The sequence below is a fragment of the Betta splendens genome, chromosome 4 (genome assembly GCF_900634795.4).
Source record: "Betta splendens chromosome 4, fBetSpl5.4, whole genome shotgun sequence".
NCBI classification, from domain to species: domain Eukaryota; kingdom Metazoa; phylum Chordata; class Actinopteri; order Anabantiformes; family Osphronemidae; genus Betta; species Betta splendens.
In genome coordinates, this window is record NC_040884.2 from 8,323,525 (window position 1) to 8,342,841 (window position 19,317).

General features: G+C 43.7%; 4 protein-coding genes across 5 annotated transcripts; 2 read left to right on the plus strand and 2 right to left on the minus strand.

The window, feature by feature from the left end:
• Positions 1-546: 546 nt before the first annotated feature.
• Positions 547-8,974, minus strand: LOC114854422 (vitellogenin-2-like). The gene is made up of 34 exons (XM_029148780.2): positions 8,853-8,974; positions 8,634-8,654; positions 8,377-8,528; positions 8,016-8,267; positions 7,781-7,942; positions 7,538-7,686; positions 7,312-7,462; positions 7,070-7,227; positions 6,819-6,984; positions 6,606-6,731; positions 6,310-6,531; positions 6,005-6,222; positions 5,806-5,903; positions 5,600-5,724; positions 5,358-5,459; positions 5,152-5,271; positions 4,892-5,078; positions 4,720-4,813; positions 4,450-4,635; positions 4,213-4,360; positions 3,909-4,116; positions 3,273-3,826; positions 3,152-3,196; positions 2,946-3,008; positions 2,668-2,874; positions 2,453-2,595; positions 2,228-2,366; positions 2,017-2,146; positions 1,748-1,931; positions 1,545-1,639; positions 1,357-1,451; positions 1,101-1,266; positions 855-1,016; positions 547-763 (listed from the first exon to the last, which is right to left on the minus strand). The coding sequence occupies exons 1-34, from the start codon at positions 8,941-8,943 to the stop codon at positions 651-653; spliced, it is 5,232 nt and encodes a 1,743-aa protein (XP_029004613.1). The 5' UTR covers positions 8,944-8,974; the 3' UTR covers positions 547-650.
• A 1,978-nt stretch (positions 8,975-10,952) lies between these two features.
• Positions 10,953-13,930, plus strand: ctbs (chitobiase, di-N-acetyl-). The gene is made up of 7 exons (XM_029148877.3): positions 10,953-11,279; positions 12,123-12,261; positions 12,408-12,616; positions 12,682-12,853; positions 12,933-13,030; positions 13,144-13,305; positions 13,445-13,930. The coding sequence occupies exons 1-7, from the start codon at positions 11,166-11,168 to the stop codon at positions 13,631-13,633; spliced, it is 1,083 nt and encodes a 360-aa protein (XP_029004710.1). The 5' UTR covers positions 10,953-11,165; the 3' UTR covers positions 13,634-13,930.
• Positions 13,855-19,000, minus strand: spata1 (spermatogenesis associated 1). Of its 2 annotated transcripts, none has more exons than XM_029148860.3 (12): positions 17,094-17,755; positions 16,823-16,929; positions 16,278-16,395; positions 16,030-16,083; positions 15,562-15,949; positions 15,245-15,410; positions 15,022-15,161; positions 14,826-14,951; positions 14,567-14,742; positions 14,364-14,462; positions 14,078-14,274; positions 13,855-13,980 (listed from the first exon to the last, which is right to left on the minus strand). In XM_029148860.3, exons 1-11 carry the CDS (start codon positions 17,151-17,153, stop codon positions 14,113-14,115), a joined length of 1,596 nt encoding a protein of 531 aa, XP_029004693.1. In that variant the 5' UTR covers positions 17,154-17,755; the 3' UTR covers positions 13,855-13,980; positions 14,078-14,112. The 2 variants fall into 2 exon arrangements, with proteins under 2 accessions (XP_029004693.1, XP_055363918.1); XM_055507943.1 differs by lacking the exon at positions 13,855-13,980 and adding an exon at positions 18,518-19,000 and having other exon boundaries at positions 14,070-14,274; positions 17,094-17,292.
• On the plus strand, positions 17,891-19,308 carry LOC114854474 (guanine nucleotide-binding protein G(I)/G(S)/G(O) subunit gamma-5). The gene is made up of 3 exons (XM_029148910.3): positions 17,891-18,090; positions 18,279-18,421; positions 19,000-19,308. The coding sequence occupies exons 1-2, from the start codon at positions 18,016-18,018 to the stop codon at positions 18,402-18,404; spliced, it is 201 nt and encodes a 66-aa protein (XP_029004743.1). The 5' UTR covers positions 17,891-18,015; the 3' UTR covers positions 18,405-18,421; positions 19,000-19,308.
• The last annotated feature ends 9 nt before the right edge of the window (positions 19,309-19,317 follow it).

Here is a 19,317-nt window from a genome sequence, read left to right on the forward strand (position 1 = left end):
TTTTTTTCATGTTTTTAAGCCAGGACTTCACCAATGTCACAATTTTCACTCTGAGTGTAATGTCTTCACTCATTTAAACTTGTCTTCTTTTGTGATCATCAACAATTTCCCTTGGTAAACTTTTTTATCTTTGTCATCGTTTTCTCGTAGTCAATGATTTGAAGTCAGCAGCTTATCAACTTCTCTCAGTAGGAGCAGCTGTCCCTTGAACGTTCGAGGAGAAAGTACTTTTTTCTATTTTTAGTTCCACCTACAATCTTTAAAACTTTGTATCTAAGAGTTTGGGACTGTAAATTACATTAAATCCATTTAGTTTGTTTCTGGAACTGAAGAGCTTTTGGACAGTTTTGGTCGTTAGATGACTTTTTGGTTGGTTTTTAGAATTTTGGTGTATGTTTGTAAATACATTGGCCTTAGTTTTTTTTTTTATACTGATAATCAGTTTAAGCGATAAATCATTCAACATTCAGAACCAAACAGTTTGTTTTAACGTAGCTTTGTTAAGTGCACTATTTTTATTTGTAATGAATTTCGGACAACAGTTGCTTCAAATGCTTGTGTATTTTATTAAAGTTTACAGTTCACACAGAGTAATTAAGAATACTTGCATGAAACAGATAATGGAACATAACAACACTGAAGGCAGGGGATCAAGCACATTGAGCGGTGCAGCGACAGGCCACGTGAGCTTCTGCTGATTCTATCAAGTCAACGCTCTTCTCATAGATGTTGCTCAGACGCTCAGAGCGGCTCAAGTTAGAATCTGCAATAGTGGACAGAGTAAAATTAGCCATTAGCCCTAGTACATAAGCAGCGTAATTCAGTTTTGTAGAGTGGCTGTGGCTCAGACGTACCAGCAGGCACGCAGTGGAAGCCGACGTTGACTCTGGAGGTCCTCACTGACATGCATCCAGGCAGACAGCGCAGGACGGGCTCAACAGAGTAGCATTTGGACTCCTGGCCATGGAGGGTCACCTGTTTCTCCAGCTTTACGGATTCAAGCTTCATAAAACATTCTGGGAAAGTTTAAAAATGAGGCTTTATTCTCAGCACAATAAGATTCTGATAGAAGATGATCTAAATAGGGCTGTGAGGGTTACCAGAGTTGTCACGGCAGCTCTTTCCGGGGAGAACCCAGGAATGAGAGTAGCTGACTCCGTTCGTGCTCAGGCGTTTGCTGGGTGTGCGGTACTCCTCCATGGTTTCACCGTCGGCCTTTCCACAAAGGCCACACGTCTTTTCTTTCATCCAGTCGGCAACTTTAACCTGTGTAAAGTCAGAGAATCTGTTGTTAACGAAGACTGCGGGCGCCAGCATGTAGTTGAATGTTAGAAGGTTAAAGTCACTCATGATTACCTTCAGAGAATTCAAATCCAAGTAGACCTCCTGAAGACCATGTCTTGGAGCATGCAGAGCAATACCCTCACCGCTCCTTCTGATCTGGATTTTGCCTAATATGAACAAAAATATTTTGTGTGTTTTTATTTAAAACAAGTGAAGAAATTCTATCATGGTGGGTAAACATCTGCTGAAAATATACAAACCTGAGGGATGTTGATATGGGAGGTTGGAAGCAGAGATTTCTACTCCATTGACTCTCACCATGATCTTATTGCCTCTTGGATACAGGTCAGCGTCGCTGTTGCAAAAATGTACAACTATTAGAGTTGCTGTCAAGGTTGTTAGGTGTAATACTTTGTCTTTTGTACAATTCCCACAACTTCGACATGAATGCTGTTGAGCTTACATGTTTGCAATCTTCACATTGATCTGGTTAAGTTCCTGTGCATGATCCCTCTTCAGCAGAACCAGGAATTTGAGCTCTGGGGTGCAATCCTGAGCCAAAATCTGGTAGCAAGAGTGAGGCATGTCGTTCTTGAATTTCCTGTTGTTAAAAGTCCTCACCTTGTCGTTGAGCACGGAGCACTCAGCTGGATTGAAATCAATGTGAAAGTCAATATCCTCACAGTTCACTGTAATCAGCTATGACGATTTGCATTGTTTTTATATTTTCACCTGCATTAGCCTTAGTAAACAAATGGACGAGCTTCTCAGCCCAGTTTTCCTCGTATGGAGCCAACTCCTGAGCAGTGTTTCCCAAAGGGAGAGCGACGGGGAGATTCAATCCAAGCTTGTACACAGTGCGCTGCAACATTACATCAATTAAAGACAGCCCGAGTGGTAGAGATTTCATTTGTGTGAATAATAACGAGCAATGAAATTATACCCTTGGTGTTTTCAGCACAAGGTCCAGTTTTGCAGCATCAACAACAGCAGCAGTCAGTCTGATCTGATTACGAGCATTCTTGATCTTTGCCAGGGATGCACCGGTGTTGTCGGCCAAAAGGGCAATGTACTTGTAAATCCTAAAACCAAGCAGAGGTTAAGGTTATCTTATATTCATAATGCAAAGAAGGTCAACATTTGAATAACTGTATATATAAGAAGTTACATCTTAGCGTAGTGCTTCATCTTCTTTGGAAGTTTGTCCCATGTCATTTTCAGACGGAATGCAGGTTCTGCACCCACTGATCCAGTTTCAGCTGTGATCTCTGTTGAGTACTGCTTGCATTCAGCACCCCAGGCAATCCTGGCCTAAGAAAAGGGACATCAGAGTTAAACCCCTGCCATCTAATACTGATGTGAACTTTTGTGCTAATTCTTCACCATCAGCTTGTGGTAGCTCAGCATGGCTGCGTCGGCACAGATTCTCCACTTGTCGGCCTCAGCCAGCCTTGCAACAATGAGCTGCATTCTGGCAGTGGCTTGGTCGTAGTAAGCTGCAATCTGGTATCCCTGGACCTTGTGGTCAGCTCTCACAACACGGATGATGATGGCCGCAGCAGGAGCGACAGTGTTGGCAAGGTACTTGGCCTGAAAGCACACATGTAATGAATAACGAATGACGGGTCAGACACTGTGGTAAAGCTCCAGGTCGTACTCACTTTGTTGATCATGTTTTCGAAGCTGAAGGCGCTGCTCTTGCTGGCACCGGCTGCGGATCCATGCTGCAGACAGAAACACATGCTTTTAGTCTGTATTCAAATACATGGTCTGTTTTGGTTGATGTAGCTGTGACTGTACTTACAACAGTCACAGCTACATCATACATACATACATACATACATAAAACACAACAGTTGAGGTTTACCTGGTGGATGTGGCCCTTGGTAAAGGTCATGTCATACCCTTCATTCTGCAACAAAAAGTTTCTAGTTTAAAGCCTGTACATGAATTTAAGTGACACCTACTTTAATGAATCTGAGTCTCACCCTGATTGCGGCACTGGCAGAGCTGGACGAACTGGACCTGGAGGTGCGTCGGCTGGCACGGGCAGAGGAGCTCCTGCTCGACCTGCTGGAGGAGCTGCTGGAGGAGTTGCTGGAGGAGCTGCTAGAAGAAGAGCTGGAGGAGCTGCTGGAAGAAGAGCTGGAGGAGCGCTGTGACTTCCTTGCCTTGCTGTTGGGAGCAGCAGCAGCAGCGACTATCCTGCTCTTGCGGCGAGCAGAGGAGGAGGAAGATCCAGATGATGAGGAAGATGAAGAACTGGAGCTGCTAGAGCTGGAGCTGCTAGAGCTGGAGCTGCTGGACCTGCTGGAGCTGCTGGAGCTGCTGGACCTGCTGGACCTGCTGGAGCTGCTGGAGCTTTGTAGATTGGTGCTGTTCTTCAGGCCGGGAACCAGGATCTTCTTGAGTTTCATCAGGACGGTCTTGTCCTCAAGGAGCTCATCTTCGGCACTGATGTTGATGATTCTGACGATCTTTTCTGCTGCTTTGTCTCCGACTTGAATCTCAACTTCAATCTTCTCAATGACTGGTCCAGAAACTGAAATTAGACAATTTAATTTTTTAGAAACCTTCTATACATTTGATCTCATCGCTGATTTTATTGGACACATTTGGCTTGCCTGGAGCAATCTCAACTGCAACGGTGTGCTTTCCGATTATGTAGTAGAGTGGGCAGTCTCTGATGAAGGCGGCGTTGTAAGACTCAATCTCGGCACAAGCCTTGATTCCAAAGGTATCGAATGCGGCACACTTTTTCTTCGCATACGCCTTGGATCTCACTCTGTTGATGATGTTCCTTGGAAGGTCATCAGGGACGACTTCAGATGACTGTATAAATACAGCACAGATCACTACATGATTATGAACTACATAACATAATCTTTAAGTCAGGCTCAGAAAAGGACGTCAGTAGCTCAGACCCACCAAGGCACCAGCCGCAGCCTCAGCTGCTGCCATTCTAGAAGCAAAAGATGCCCTGGACACCTGAACTGCAGCACCAGCTGGAATCATTGGTGTGACTTTGGCAGCATCAAGCTCTTCCACATTTCTCGCAACAGCAAAGGTCTCAAAACTGTTGGTCAAAGGAATGAAATGGATTAAGAAAAGAAGCTCTAGACCGGATGATAGATACTGTAGCACACGATAGCGATGGGTACGTACGCTACAGATGCAATCTTATCGACGCCCTGGACGGGGAAGAACTGGAACTTGAAGCTGCCCTTCATCACATCGAGCCTGGCTTCTATTTTTGCAGGGATGATGGTTTTAACTCTGGCTCTTGCGACAACAGCAGCTTGGATGAAAGCGGTATTCACACCCATAACAGCATATGTGTGCATAGACACGCTGCAAAGGAGAGAAGACAAACACGGGTGAGATATCTGAATTAAAGGTTTGGATCATTATAGTAAAGTTTGTAAAAGAGTTTACCTTGGAGAAATTGCAGCCCTCAGGTTAATGTCAGCCTTCAGAAGCTGGGCAGGATGGAAGTTACCAGCCAAAGGTGGTGTCACTGTGGCCTTGGCTGTTTAAAAAAAACAGATTCTTAGTATCACTGAGAATGTTTCTTTTCAGTCACTTAAGCTAAACATGTGTCAATTACCTTCAAAGGTTGCTGCAGCCACTGCTGCAGTGTAAAAGCTCAGCTCCATGGGCAGACCGACAACAGTGGGGAAGACGCGACGGGTCTCAGCTACCAGCATGGGTTTAGCAAAATTGAATTTGAAACCAGCCAGCAGAGCATCCAGAGCCTTTTTGCCATAAGCATGAACTGCAGGTCCGGTGAACAGCTGAGAACATAAGAGAGTTTACAGGACACATTCTTTGGCTTGGAACATTTTTACTGTGGAGAACAGGCTGTACCTCAATAATCTGATCCAGAATGGCTTTGTCGATGTTAGCAAAGGCAACTTCCTGCCCAAAGAGCTTCACATATGCGGAGGCCATGGGTTGGCTTGTTGGATGAGCCCTCCACTCGTAAATCTGCAGAGGACGGTCAATTTCACACTGTTACTCTACATCTATACGCAGTATAAAGGGGCAGTATGAGAATGAGCCAGAAAACTTACAGCCTTCATGACTTGTTTCATCTTGGTGATCCTGTCAGCATCTTCAGCAGCGGCTGGGATTTTCAGGAGGGCTTCCTGGATCCCATCAGTTCTCAGTCCAAACTGAAACAAGGACAGTTCCACATGATGGGTCAGTACCGTTAGATTTCTCTGGACTCCATTTGGGAGCCATATTATAAAGGAATGAAGTCATCAAAGGACTCTGATCTTTTAAGTTTGGTAAATCTAGGAAATAATCACACCTCAGCAACGTCAGCGCGAGCTGCAGCGAAATAGGCGCTAGCTTTGGCGACTATGGTTCGTGGCATCAAGGATGCACCGTTGTTGACAAAGAAGGCAGAGGCAGCTGCACCCGTCAGCCAGTAGTCTGCAGGGAGATGACGACAGTGATCAGAACATATGATTTATCTGCAATTGCTGATAGTAAGATTTTACAGTAATCTCATACGGTTGTAGGTGCTAATATGGAAAGCGCCACTGAAGCCAGCGGTCTGTCTCGCAAATTTGGCTCCTAAGATCCTCAAAGCGACGTTGCAGGCTGCAGCACTGAGAATGAAACATAAAAATCATATCATCATATATTGTTTTCTTTTCTAGCTAATACAGAGGACAATGTTTAATTTAATTTGAATTCTGCAAGTTCTTACACAGAAGCAAAGTCAGGGGCAGTGTTCCTGGTCATGGCCTTTATGGTGGAGTAGACGAAGCTTGCAACCTGCATATTAGTTTCTTTCTTGACAGCTTCAGCAACAGTGGCCAGTAGACCCATGGGCAGCTTAGTCTCAAACATCACGGCAGCAGCAGCAACTCGGACCTCTGGGTGGAGAGTCCTGTCCATGAAGGCCTGAACAGCTATTTCCTGGATCTGATTCACACAAAGTGCCATATAAGGATCAGCATCAATTCTACCGACTTCTACTAGTGGACGAAATTAAAAAAACAGTAGTCTCACCATCTTGGGCTCTCTCTTTGCAATGTTCCTCAGTGCCAGAACAGCTTCAAGCTGAATCTTGACTGGCAAGTTGGCGGCGGCAGCGCTGCCGAAGCTAGGCAGGAGCTTGATGATGGTCTTGATGCTAGCAGGGTGTCCAGCGTTACCCAGAACTTTCAGTGCAAGAGTAACCTCCTTAAACTCAGACTTAGAAACAGCCTGGATGGCGAGGTCATGGATGGGCTGTTGGAGAATATAAGTGTTAATGCCTGGAGTTTCATAAGTAAAATCAGTGTTTTAAAATACATTTTCCAAACCTTGACAAGATCGTCTGGGCAAGCTGGGTCCTCTGCACAGTTTTTAGCCACCAGGGTGCCGTAACCCAGCAGGGCAATCTCGCGTAGGAATGGGTTTGCTTGGAACTTGCTGTTCATAGCCAGCGTCTGAGGAATGGTGAAAATCAAGAGGTGAATGTGAGCCTGTGTTCAAACACAGTCCAAATCAAACAACAAAAGTTAATGTGGACTAACCTCAGCAATCTTAATGGCTTCCATGTCGGCAGTCACCATGTGCACACCTGCCACCAGAGCCTGAGCAGCTTCAGCAGCGGTCATCTCACCAGCTATGAACTTGGCCTTGATGAATTTCAAAGCAGCACTGGTACCAATGGCTGGGACGGCGTTCAGGATCCAGTGTCTATGGGAATAGACACATGCTTTATCGTAACCTTATTCATGATTTTTTAGATCTTGGTTTTTCTCTCCAGTGTGCGAGCTCCAACCTGTGGTCGGGTCTAGCTCTGAACTGAGACCAGAGAGCTTCAATGTTTTCGGTTTTGGCTGCACGCAGCAGCTGGATGAGCTCGATGAACTTCAGAGGGGCATCTTCATGGGCCTTGGCCACATTGTTGGCTACCAAATGGTTCAGGATCTCAATGGCCTGGCAGGAAGCAGAAGGTGTTATGTGTCATCCTCAGTTCTTACTTGTAGGATTCATCAAATATCCCTCAGCGAAGGAACTTACCTGAGCCTCAACATTTCTAATCTTCAAAAGCTGGACAGGTGTCTGGAGGAGCTCAGTGCTAAACTTGTACTCGAGGGACCCACGGTGGACATATTCAGTAGCAGCAGGCTGCAGAGGGGCATTCTGGATCTCCACGAATGTCAAGAACTGCCTGTTTATTAATATTAATATCAGTTAATCTACAGAGGGACACTTCATGCTGTTGATCGCACATGTAATCACATACTTGGCCTCCATCTGGGCAGCGCCTTTCACGGTGTTGAAAGGTGAGAACTGAATAATCTCTGTAGCAGATGCTTCCAAGATCATAGCACCTGTGCCCTCTGGCTTCATGACGTATTTGAAGGCAGCGGCTCCCTGCATGACCTTTTCTGTCTGCAGAAATAACCACACCCACTTTGTGTTACTTCACCACATCTATGAGTAAACTGCAAAAAAGGACCAGTGGTGTCATGACAGTTGCACTTACAGCGTGGCACTCAGGACACTCCTCAGTGTAAGCCAGTCCGATGTCTTTGAATACTCGGTCCTGGCAGTGACCCATGTCCTTGGTCTTGGCCAGATAGATACGGTCGGCTTTGACGTCCTGGCTGATGACGTAGTGGGTTTTGCACACACCCTGGGCTCCGTGCTAGTTCACAAATGCCTAGATTCAGTTCACATATCGCAGCACATTGTTGGCAGAAAATGGAAAGGCCTCATACCTCCTGCAGCTCGTAGACATTTTGGGTTTTCTTGATGGTCAGTTGAAAGATGTTGAAGACTGCCTTGTAGATATTGAGCACAGTCTCAGAGACACCAGCGGGTGCAAACACTTTACCCACATCTCCGTTATTATACTCAAACTTGATGGGTGTCAAGAGCTGAGCGGACAGGGCTGAGGTGAGCTTAGAGGCTGGGGTGAAAGAGTCTTTGGGCCAGATGCCGCTGTACTCAAAGAGCTCAGGGTCTAAAAGCTGCAAGAAAAAAACAACTGTTTTAATGAAATGGGAACTTAAAACAACGAAAATGTCTGAGATGCTCCTTTCTTCTTTGTGTCCCATTTACTACATGGTCCAGATTTACCTTGGCAACGAAGGTGTTGGCAGCCACCGCACTGACTAAGACTTTGCTTCGAACCTTGACTCCGGCTCGAGCCAGACCCTCTTCAGGCAGGCCGCCCATGAGTTCTGCTTCATATTTGAACACATAGGTCTTTCCAGTAGCAAACTCAGGGGCTGCAATAGCATTGAAATACAATGAGTAGTGGACATTTCAGAGATGAAATTTACATTTTAATGATGGTAACTATACAGGATAACTTCAGAGTGTTACAATCTTACCTAGGTTGACCTGGTTGCCCGCTAGATATGAGAAAATTAAATAAAATAAAACGTTAGTTTAAGCTTTGTAGAAAGGCAAAACAACATTTCTTTTATTTTAACATCATGGTTAAATTTAATTACACAAGTTTTAAAATAATTTATTAACAGTTTAGGGAATAAAGTCAGGTTTTATTTGAGTCTTTGTCTCTAAGAATGAATGTGCAAAGGCTCACTCACCCACAAGGGCCACAGTCAGAGCTAGCACAAGCACCCTCATGGCTGGTGGATGTGACTGACTACCACCCAGAGGCCTCCTTTTAAACCCCATTTTTGCTCATGATGCATCCGTCCAAAATGTATCATTAACTAAGTATCAGTGTTCATTGCCATCGGTGTTACTGTGCCCTGACCATTTAGATTAAATAAACAAGTCCATGTAAAATGTCGTCGACGTAACAAGCTGTTTGAAGCCAACTGTTCACAGGCAGCATTGTGTCCTTACGAGATACGATACAGCAAGCAAAGTTAACAAATGTCATTACAAATTTTATACATTTGTGATATAATTCAGGAATCAAGTATATGCATGTACAATAAATCAGATAATTTTAGTTTAATTTCATCATATATTAAACTATGTGTGGTGATATCATTTGAGTAATGCTAATTTTGAAAGTATAGCGCGTCAACAAACTTCAAGTTAATTGAATTACTGTTAATATATGAAGACATATTTTAAGCAAATATTAGAAACGTGCTACAATAGAATAATTTCAATTTGTGCAAACATGTGCAGCTTCCAGTTTAATATAATGTCATTCTGCTCTGACCTGCAACATTATCAGAAATCTGTCAACGTGGTCTATGAACTGTTGACTGTTCAAGGTCAGTAATCATACATGTAACTTTTATTGTCACAATATTTTAAAGTATCAAACGTAAAATAATATTTTATCAAAAATGTGTTCATGGCTGTTCAAATGACTGTGTGTCATGTAAAGCAGCAAGAGCTGATGAATATGAACCACGGGGTCCAGCAACAAATTACAAATGATGACACAATTTAAAAAAAAGGTTTTAATTAATAATGCTTTTTAAAACATTACATAATGTTTAGTTCTGTTAGTCCTGTTATTTATTTATTAATAAGGATTTATTAAACCTGTTTTGCATATATTTATTGATATCAAACACATTTAACAAAGACACTGACACATTAAACCAAAAGAAATCTAAATTTTGTTAGTAATTAGTGCATTGATGTAATAGATGCATTTCATAGTAATATACAAAACAGTAGAGTAGAAAATGAAGAGAGTAGCATATCTGGAACGATGTGTCTTTTGATCACAATGATGACACCAGTGACACCTGTCACATCAGGTTACACACATCTAACCTGACATTTTGATTTTGTTCAAACGTCCATACTTTCACGCTGTTGAAAGAAGCTTAGAACCAGACGGAGAAAATTATAGTGTATTTAATGTTCTGTCTTTACTTTTTTATGTTCTGGTAAATTGACTGTTACTTGATTGTACTTTTACGTCAGTTACTTGTCATACTTTTTAGCTTTAGTTACTTGTCATACTTTGCAGGTGCGAAGTTGCATGTACTAAGTACAGTAATATAAGTAGAGTGTTTGGAGTGTATGTGTTATTTTATTTAAGTATTGAAGCTTTGGTGACATAGTGTTTAATACACAAACGTGTTAAAACGGGAGTGAACAACCTAGTTGTCGCTGTATATGGTGACCGATCTGAAAGATGACGCTGAGATTACGTCATCTTACAGTTTGCAAATTGTCTAAAGAATCCTTCAGAGTCAACTGACAAGCTCTGCACGGCCGAGTTGCAGGATGCTGCACGTGTGGCTCTCCTAATTACGGGATCAGACCAGGTCCACGTCGCACTGAGGTCGCTGTGCTCCTGGGAGCCCTGGATGCTTCACGCTGTTGCACAACTGAACTCCGTACAGTAGGTTTCGTCCTGACCTGCCGTGCAATGTGTGACATCTCACACACACACACACACACACACACACACACACACACACACACACACACACACACACACACACACACACACACACACACACACACACACACACACACACACACACACACAGATCTGCCTCTGATTGTTTGATCAACTTACCACATTAATGCTTCAAAGACATTTCGGACACATCAGTACAGGGCACCGATAAGCACCACGGATGCTTAATAGGAGTTTTTTTTTTCAATAAATTTGAATAAAAATGTATTGAATTTTTTTTAAATTTTCCTGTTTTCCTGTTAATTCTTTAATATACAAATCGCCCTTGTGACTCAGTGAAGTGTGTTTTTCATACATCTGAATCTGCAGTGCCTTTAGTTTTACTGTATAATTCTACTTTGAATAGTTTATGGAGAGGCGCGTCTGGTTGCGCGTCTGCGCATGAAGTTTGTCCCACGTCGCGGCCAGTACCTGGCCGAAGAACGCGACAACAGGCGACATTCGAACTGGTTCGACTTCATTTGGGTTGAATCTTCCTCTTGTTGCTCTGAAAATGTTGTGGTTTGTCGCGGTTCTGTGGTCGCTGGCGTCCGTCTTCGGGGAGAACCCGTGTCCGTGTCAGAGGCCGGAGCTTTGTCGACCGATCCAGAAGCACAGAGACTTTGAGGTAGTTGACTTCCTAAATGAAACTCACTGGGGACACTGACTCAGTATAAAGCCCAGTAAAAAACGAATTGTGCGTTTCTTTTTTTACGGATGTCTAATTATAAGCTCGGAAAGTGCTAACTAATCAACACAAACGCCAAAGCCATTAAAACAGTAAACAGGCGTGTAGTTCCACTGAGCTGGTGTATTCATGGGACTGATCAATGAGGCTAAAATAAAAACCTTATTAATATTACCGACGTGACAGATGAAAGATCAAATAGTGGGGAACTTATTGTAGTTGTCTCGTGACTCACAAGAGGATTTGTTGTAAAACCAAATCCTTAAAAGGCCTTAAAGGACCGTAATCCATCTGAATCTCGTGATGGAGGCTTGTAAAATGTTAAGCTTTGGACACACACTTTTAAACCTAACACCAGGCAGACATGAAGTGATAAATTCAAGGAAGTTGTTATTGAAGTAAAAAAAATATTTATATATCTATATTTGCAGTAATTTCTGTACCAAGTTCCGCTTCCTCTTTGTTCAGTGTTAGTTTTTTTTATGCATCCACCTGACTGAAGTTTACGCACTTGTTTTGTTGTTATTAGATGTCTGTATCAGTAACAGTGAATCCAGGTGACTAGACACACTGTAAATACTGCATGTATTTGTTTGCTGCTAGCAAACTGATTACACAAGGTACCAGTAATGGTGGTCATTCATTAATAGACAGGCAGTTCTGCCCAGGGACCTGACCCTATTGCTTGACTATCACCTTTTATAATATAATGTTAGAAAGTTTTGGTTTTGGTACTGAAATAAACAAGGATTCATCTTTACAGTCATCAGTCTGTGTTTCCAGGTGTTTGTGTTTGATGTGGGCGGAAAGACGTGGAAGTCGTACAACTGGAGCATGGTGACGACTGTGGCCACGTTTGGGAAATATGACGCAGAGCTCATGTGCTACGCTCACTCCAAAGGAGCACGAGTAGTCCTCAAAGGTAGACCTTCTATGATCGCCACAGTAGAAAAAGTCCAGTCTCACGTGGTCCACAACTGCTTTTTAAGTTTTAAGTAGAACGTATGAGTGTCAATCCATCATTAAAGTCATTGTTTCATCTCCTTTTGCTTTTTTGGGTGAGAAAAGGTGATGTCCCCCTGTCTCACATTGTGGACCGAGATAACAGGACGGCGTGGATAACAGAGAAAGTTAATTTGGCCAAGAGTCAGTTTATGGACGGGATCAACATCGATATTGAACAAGCGGTGGAGAAGGGGTCGCCTGAGTACCAAGCCCTGACAGACCTGGTCAATGAGACCACGCAGGCCTTCCACAGCGCCATCCGAGGTTCTCAGGTAGAACTCAATTAGGCTCTGTAGGTCTGTTATCACCTGCCTGGTCTGATTGGTCTGTTCCTTAGGTCTCCTTTGATGTTGCCTGGTCTTCGAAGGGCATCGACAAGCGCTTCTACGATTACGTGGCCATTGCTGAATCCTGCGACCTGCTCTTTGTCATGTCCTACGATGAGCAGAGCCAGATCACGGGGGACTGCATCGCGATGGCGAACGCCCCACTCGCCCAAACACTCGCCGGTCTGTCGTCCCGTTGCGTGGCAGTGATGCCGATCTGCTCATCGCAGCCATATGTGACTCCTGTTATTTTCCTTTTCAGCTTATGACGAGTACGTAAACCTGAAGATCGATCCAAAGAAGCTTGTGATGGGGGTGCCGTGGTATGGCTACGACTACCCGTGCCTCAATCTGTCCCAGGTACCACATTGTTCTTCAGTATAAGCACAACATGTCACTAATATTACTATTAATTAGTATTTACTAATATTGTAAATAATCTCTATTTCTATAACGTCTTCTCCTGGTCACAGGAAGGCGTTTGCTCCATAGCCAAGGTTCCATTCCGAGGAGCCCCCTGCAGCGATGCAGCAGGAAAACAGAAGACGTACCGGTGGATTATGCAGCAGGTGACCAGCTCGCTGACTGGCAGGCTGTGGGACGACAAGCAGCAGGCTCCCTACTTCAATTACAAGGTGTTCCATCTTTTCTTTATGGTGAAACATAAATGTCACACTTCAAGCATCACCACCTTCACTTCCACTTAGTCCTGTCAAATTCCAACTTAACAAACCAGCACTAATGTTTCTGTATCGTTATATTTGTTTGTCTCAGGACCAGAAGGGGCAGATTCATCAGGTCTGGTACGATGACCCTCAGAGTATTTGTCCCAAGGCAAATGCTGTGCTGTCCAAAGGTCTGAGGGGCATCGGCATGTGGAACGGTAACATCCTGGACTACAGCGACGACCCGGTCGCCAGGCAACACACCGCGCTGATGTGGAACGCCTTGTTAGGATGCTAGCTGGGAAAAGCTCTACACCCCTGCAGACATTTACGCCACCAGCCTCTTTGTTTGTTGCTAAGTCAATATATCCTATTGTGGCAGAGACAACGCTGACGCTGAGTTCAGGGACGCGTACTTTGCACTTTAGAGTTTATTGATGCTTTTACTGCCGTTGCCTTTGAATGTAACTGCCTCAGACATTCCTCCGTGCTAACTGACCCGACACAATCTCGTGATTCACCTGTTCAGCTTGTTAACATCTGTGCACTTTAATATTGTCCATTAATAAAAAAAATATTCAGTTAAAACACTTAATCACTGAAGTTAATATAACAGTTAATAATCAATTAAGGAAGTCACAGCACCTGAGAAAAATCCAAGAGAGGTCGGTATCAGTATTGGAAACAATACAAACAAAAGCACAAAAGCCAGAAATACAAAATCACTAATTCGTATTTTTACTTTCTCTCCTGGGACTAAATCCATCTATTCAGAAATCACGTGCGCAGCTCTGGACACGCTGGATGAGCTGTAGTTTGAGCCTGCAGCCTGTTCCTTGAGCCGAGAGAAGCCGCGAGCCCAGGACGAGATGACTGACTCTTCTTCTGGGCCAGCTCAGCCTTGAGCGCCTTCAGCTCCGTAGCAGCCTGTTTCCTCAACTACTCGGGACACGAACACGGCGGTTTGTGGATACAGACACGATACAGACAGTTCACATTAATGACCTGAATCCTACACAGAAGATCACCTTCATCTCTGCCACCAGCTTCATCTTGGCGTCCTCCACCTTCCGCCTGAGGTTGTCGATCTCATGGCTCTCTGTCATGATCTGAATGATGAGCCCATTCTGAAATGAAAAAGCTTTTATTTACTAGTTCACATATTCAGACTTTTTTAAACCGTGCTGCAAACACAAGATGTAGTTTCCGTATTGTCAGGTTGGGATCATACCTTGATGGAGGTCCGTCCCTGCCGCTTTGGCTTCCCTCTGTTGTCTCTAGCCTGGAGCTGGTGCAGCAGCTTGTTGTAAAATGTCTCCAACTCCTGTCGTACGTTCCTCAGCTTGTCCTCCAGAGGAGCTGTGGCCTTCTTGGTCTCAAAATATCTCTTTTTCCAGGTGTCGCGTGCTTGAGAATAAACAGGAAGGAAAGAGCAGTGGAATTGAGATCAGCTGTACATGTGTCAGCCGGTGACTCAAACAGAGCGTCACCTTGGTTCCTACGGTGTCTGTTCAGAGCCAACAAGTCCTTCCCCTTCCGCAGCAACTCTTGTCTCGTCCATTCCAGCTGCTTTCTTTCTTCCCTCACCAGCTTGATTTCCTCTATGACTTTGTTTCCTAAAGGAAAACAACCTGTGAGTTATATGAGCAGCAGCGATTGTTCAATCTTGGTTGAGTGGCCGCTTACTGCTTGTCTGAAAGCCTCGAGAAGCATCAGGATTCTGGGAGTCGGAGGCCGAGTCCAGGCCTGGAGGTGGAGAGGTGCAGCGAACGGGTCGAGACAAAACAGCCGCTTTGGTCTTCGTGGACTTGATGGACTTCCTGAGCCTGAAAAGAACAGATTGAAGTACTAGTATTAGCAGTGATGCACACACTAATGCTTCAGTCCTGAATCCTGGCTACCAAAGTACCCGTCTATGAGGGAGAAACCCGAATCCCCGTCTTCCGCGGACTCCGCTACTCCTGAATCTCGGGCTGCTCTGCTTCTTCTGTGGTGCTGATGCTTCTTCCTGTAGCTTTCCTTCTTGGCAGGCAAATCCTTCACCAGGAACAAATCACCGTCTTGATGTTGTGACGCTGCAGATGTAGGTGGAAAAAAGTCACTAATTATTAAAAGTCAGTGAGTGATCTCAAAGCTGAAATGTGGACTTTTTACAAGTTTTACAAGTTATTAGAAATAACTTTGTTCCTTAGATTATTTAGTGTGGACATTATTTTTGACCTTTACCTTTAGTGGGTGAAACAAACCGTGGTGACCCTCGACTCTCCTGCTCAGCCCACTCAGGCCTTCTGGAGGAGAGACCCTCCTCCTCATGTTCTCTTTCTGCCACGGAGCAACTAAGACTCTGCTCCTCCTCTTCTCCACTGTCTTCATCTTCATCCTCCTCCTCTTCCTCTTCCAGGCTGGGGGTGGGCGGTGGCTGATGGGAACACTGGGGGATGAGTGGGAACTTTACAGCCTCCTTTGTCCCCGTTGGTAGTCTGCACGTCTTGGGCTGATGGTAATAGATGTGCTGGTCTGGGGAGCTGCTGCCCGTGTCCGGGGTGAGAGACTGGGAGCAAACACTGCTGTCGATCTGCCCGGTGGGCAGTAGGTAAAGCTCCGGCTGGGACGCCTGACTCAGCACATATGGTAGTAAGGAAAGAGGAACACAGGAAAACTAGCAGACAAACATGCATAGGGAGTTCTACGTACATAGGGTGGAGCAAAGGTTTTCACTTTGAGATCCCGCTCCTGTTTGCTTTTGACCTGTAATTGAAAAGAATTTGGTCGTCGGAAGGGTCACGGCAGTAAAACAGTCCTCAGTTCAAACACAGCCGTGCTCTACAGCCGCTAGTGCGGCAGCCTGAATAGCAAACGTGTGAATCAAAGTGATGCCATTGTTGTGTGCCTGGTAAAACGCAGTCTGCACAAAGGAGCACTTAACGGCCAGCTGCACTCACCAGCGCCAGACTGCGGCCCACGCATCTGAGAAAGGAGAATGTGTTGATCCTCCTCTCGGGGCCAAGGAGAGCGGCCATCTCGTTCCTCAGGGTTTTCAGAGTGACGTCTGGATAGACCCTAACAACACCAAGAAAAACATATTAAAAATTTACCAATTGTTATCACATCAAATTACTGCTTTAACAGCATTGTTTGCTATTGAACAGTGTGACTTTTGATAGTATTTGCCATTTCTGCCTGGCAACTGCTGTGGCTGCTACTTTTCTGTAGAGACTTTGCACAAAAATGCAGGAAATAATCATGATGTACATTTTATTGTTTAACTGAAAACATATTAGAACTAAATTTTTGGGCATTTTTGTTTTTAACTTTACTTAAAATTTTTAATACTTTACTTAGTATTGCACTCTAAGAGCTCGCCTTAACCTGGAAACCTTACACAATCAGTCAAAAATAACTGACTTGAATTTTTACAAAGTCTCTTTCTCAAATTTATCACTGTACGGTGCGAGATGAATTAGATCGTATCATTCAGATGTTTGACCTGATGAAGCCTGCAGATATAAAGTGCTCTATGGCTTCAGCAGGGACTTTGTTGAGCTTCACGTTCCACTGGTCATCTGGCACAAACAGCACATGAAGCTCCACAAACTACACAAATGAAACATATTAAGACAGTCTGGTTAATGCGTGTATGTACATGCCTTTATGCACAGTCATAAGGAAACAAACAAATCTTCAATGAATAACTTCTCAAATTTTTCAATGGATCTAAACAAAGGTTTTTCACAAGTGTATAAATTCTCTCAACATACCTTGCAGCTGATGGGTCTCCTGTTTTCAGGAAATCTCCCTGACTCACAGGACAGCTCCATTCTTACATAGGAAGCCAGAGAGATGCAGACTCGCTGCTCGTAGAAAGCTTTTTGCCTGGACGGCTCAGTAACAATCAAACACCGTCAGTGGTTTATTGGAGTTTCCTTTATGAGAGTGCCAGCACTGGTTGCTCTGGTGCTGATGATGACAAATGCAGTTAAAAAAAAGATAGACGTCAGCCCATCTGCAGTAATGAAATCTGACACTCCATGTTGAATTTCTAAAGACGTTTGACACTTTTAATTTCACTGTGGACATAAAATATAATAATTCTTGATGCTAACTGACTACTTTCTTAAATATTTATTTAGGTCGAATTAAAAGCACTATCCAGCTAACTTGCATAACTTTAAATGAATGGGATTTCTTAATTTAGTGTGTAATTTCTTTTTAATAATCATCGTGAATTATGTGAAGATATTTGCCATTTTCCTCCTTAAGTATCTAGATGCATGTTGTCGCTAGAGGGCGCCATTTAGATATCTTAATGGTGCATTTGGGGACTCTGGTGCTTGTCGGCATTCTTTGGCAAGTGGAGGATTAACTTTTATTAGAAAGCAAAAGAAGGTAGATCATTCAGTCAGAGTACATATTATATAAAATCCATATATTTCAGTTGTACTATTTTGGCACAGATAGTTTCAAAACACACAAAAATGTTTTTCTTTGTACTATTTCCGTATCAGAAACTAAAGAGGGAAAATTAGGACCTTCCACTTTACGGAAGTTAAATGAAGGCAGCACTAGCGGGCACGCCTTTAAAAAACGGAAACTGTTGAGGAAGAAGCAGTCAAAGAGCTAGTGGATAATTGAAGTCACAAAAACTGTCATATTTGTCGTAAATTTATCTAAAACGGCAGAATGTCTTCCAACATCGTAGCAATGAGGAAAATCGTCCAACAGCTGCGCCTTGAAGCTGGCATCAACAGAGTAAAGGTAAGGGTTAGCTTCGCAGCTAACGCAGCTAACACCAGCTAACACCAGCTAACGCCAGCTACTACTGGGCGTGAGCTGTTTCCCACTCGCATGTTTATTGTTTTATTTCGACGCTGCCAGTCTGGGGACTCCCAGCTCGTCTATTCTGTCACACAGCCTCCGCTTAACTTTGCTGCTGTTTTCCACAGGTGTCCCAGGCCGCCGCCGACCTGCAGCAGTTTTGCCTTCAAAACGCCCAGCAAGACCCTTTACTCACGGGCATGTCGTCCAGCAACAACCCGTTCAGACCGCAGAAGGTCTGCTCCTTCCTATAGCAGCGACGAGCCCAGCTGTGAGTATCCGCCGCTCACTCGACTTCGCCCTTTTGCTGTTTATAGATGAGGCGACGACGATTAAACCGTTCAAATCACACTACACGACCTCTTACTTCTTTGGAGAACAACCATAAGTCATCAAATATTCCGTTGAAGTTTCTATTTGAAGTGTCTCTACATTACAGCTCCATTTACCACTACAAATGTAAAGTATTGGTATGATGTAACCATCTGTGAGCATTCCAATCCTCACTTAACCATTTGTAACTTCCTTTCGATCTCTGTAGTTCGGGGTGTGTGAAACCAAAAGCATTTTTGCCGACTGCCAATAGTAAAACACACACGGTTTATTGTCACTACAGAACCACATAATGATGCCTGGCCGTAATTTAATCATTGACTTAAATATTTAATCGTTTTAACATCCAAATAATGCGGGTAGTTTTTCTGGCTCTAAATGAGGGCTTTTTTCAGCTACACTGATACACATCTTGGGCGTTTGACAACTCGCAGTATAAAAAAAATCTAATTGTTGGTTATTTTGCAAATGGATGAGTGATTTACAATGTGCCTTTAACACACGTGTCTTTTGCAGGCTTTGGACATTGTGGTGCCTTATGAAACTTAGCTGCAGGATCCTGCATCATGGACTGGAATTGCCTCAGGAGTGTTTGGGAAATTTGAGAGAAACTAACTTAAGCTTTTTTTTTTTTTAAACTTGTAATATCACATATGGAAAACATTACCAGGTTCTCATGGGGAACATTAAATGTCTTAATGTACTCGCTTTGAAGCAACTAATCCATATGAACACACATGTGCCTTTTGCACTGTACATTTTTCATTCCTGCTTTTGACAGTTTCTTCCACATTTTAAACTTTTATTAAAATGAGTCTAAACACATTTGGAAAA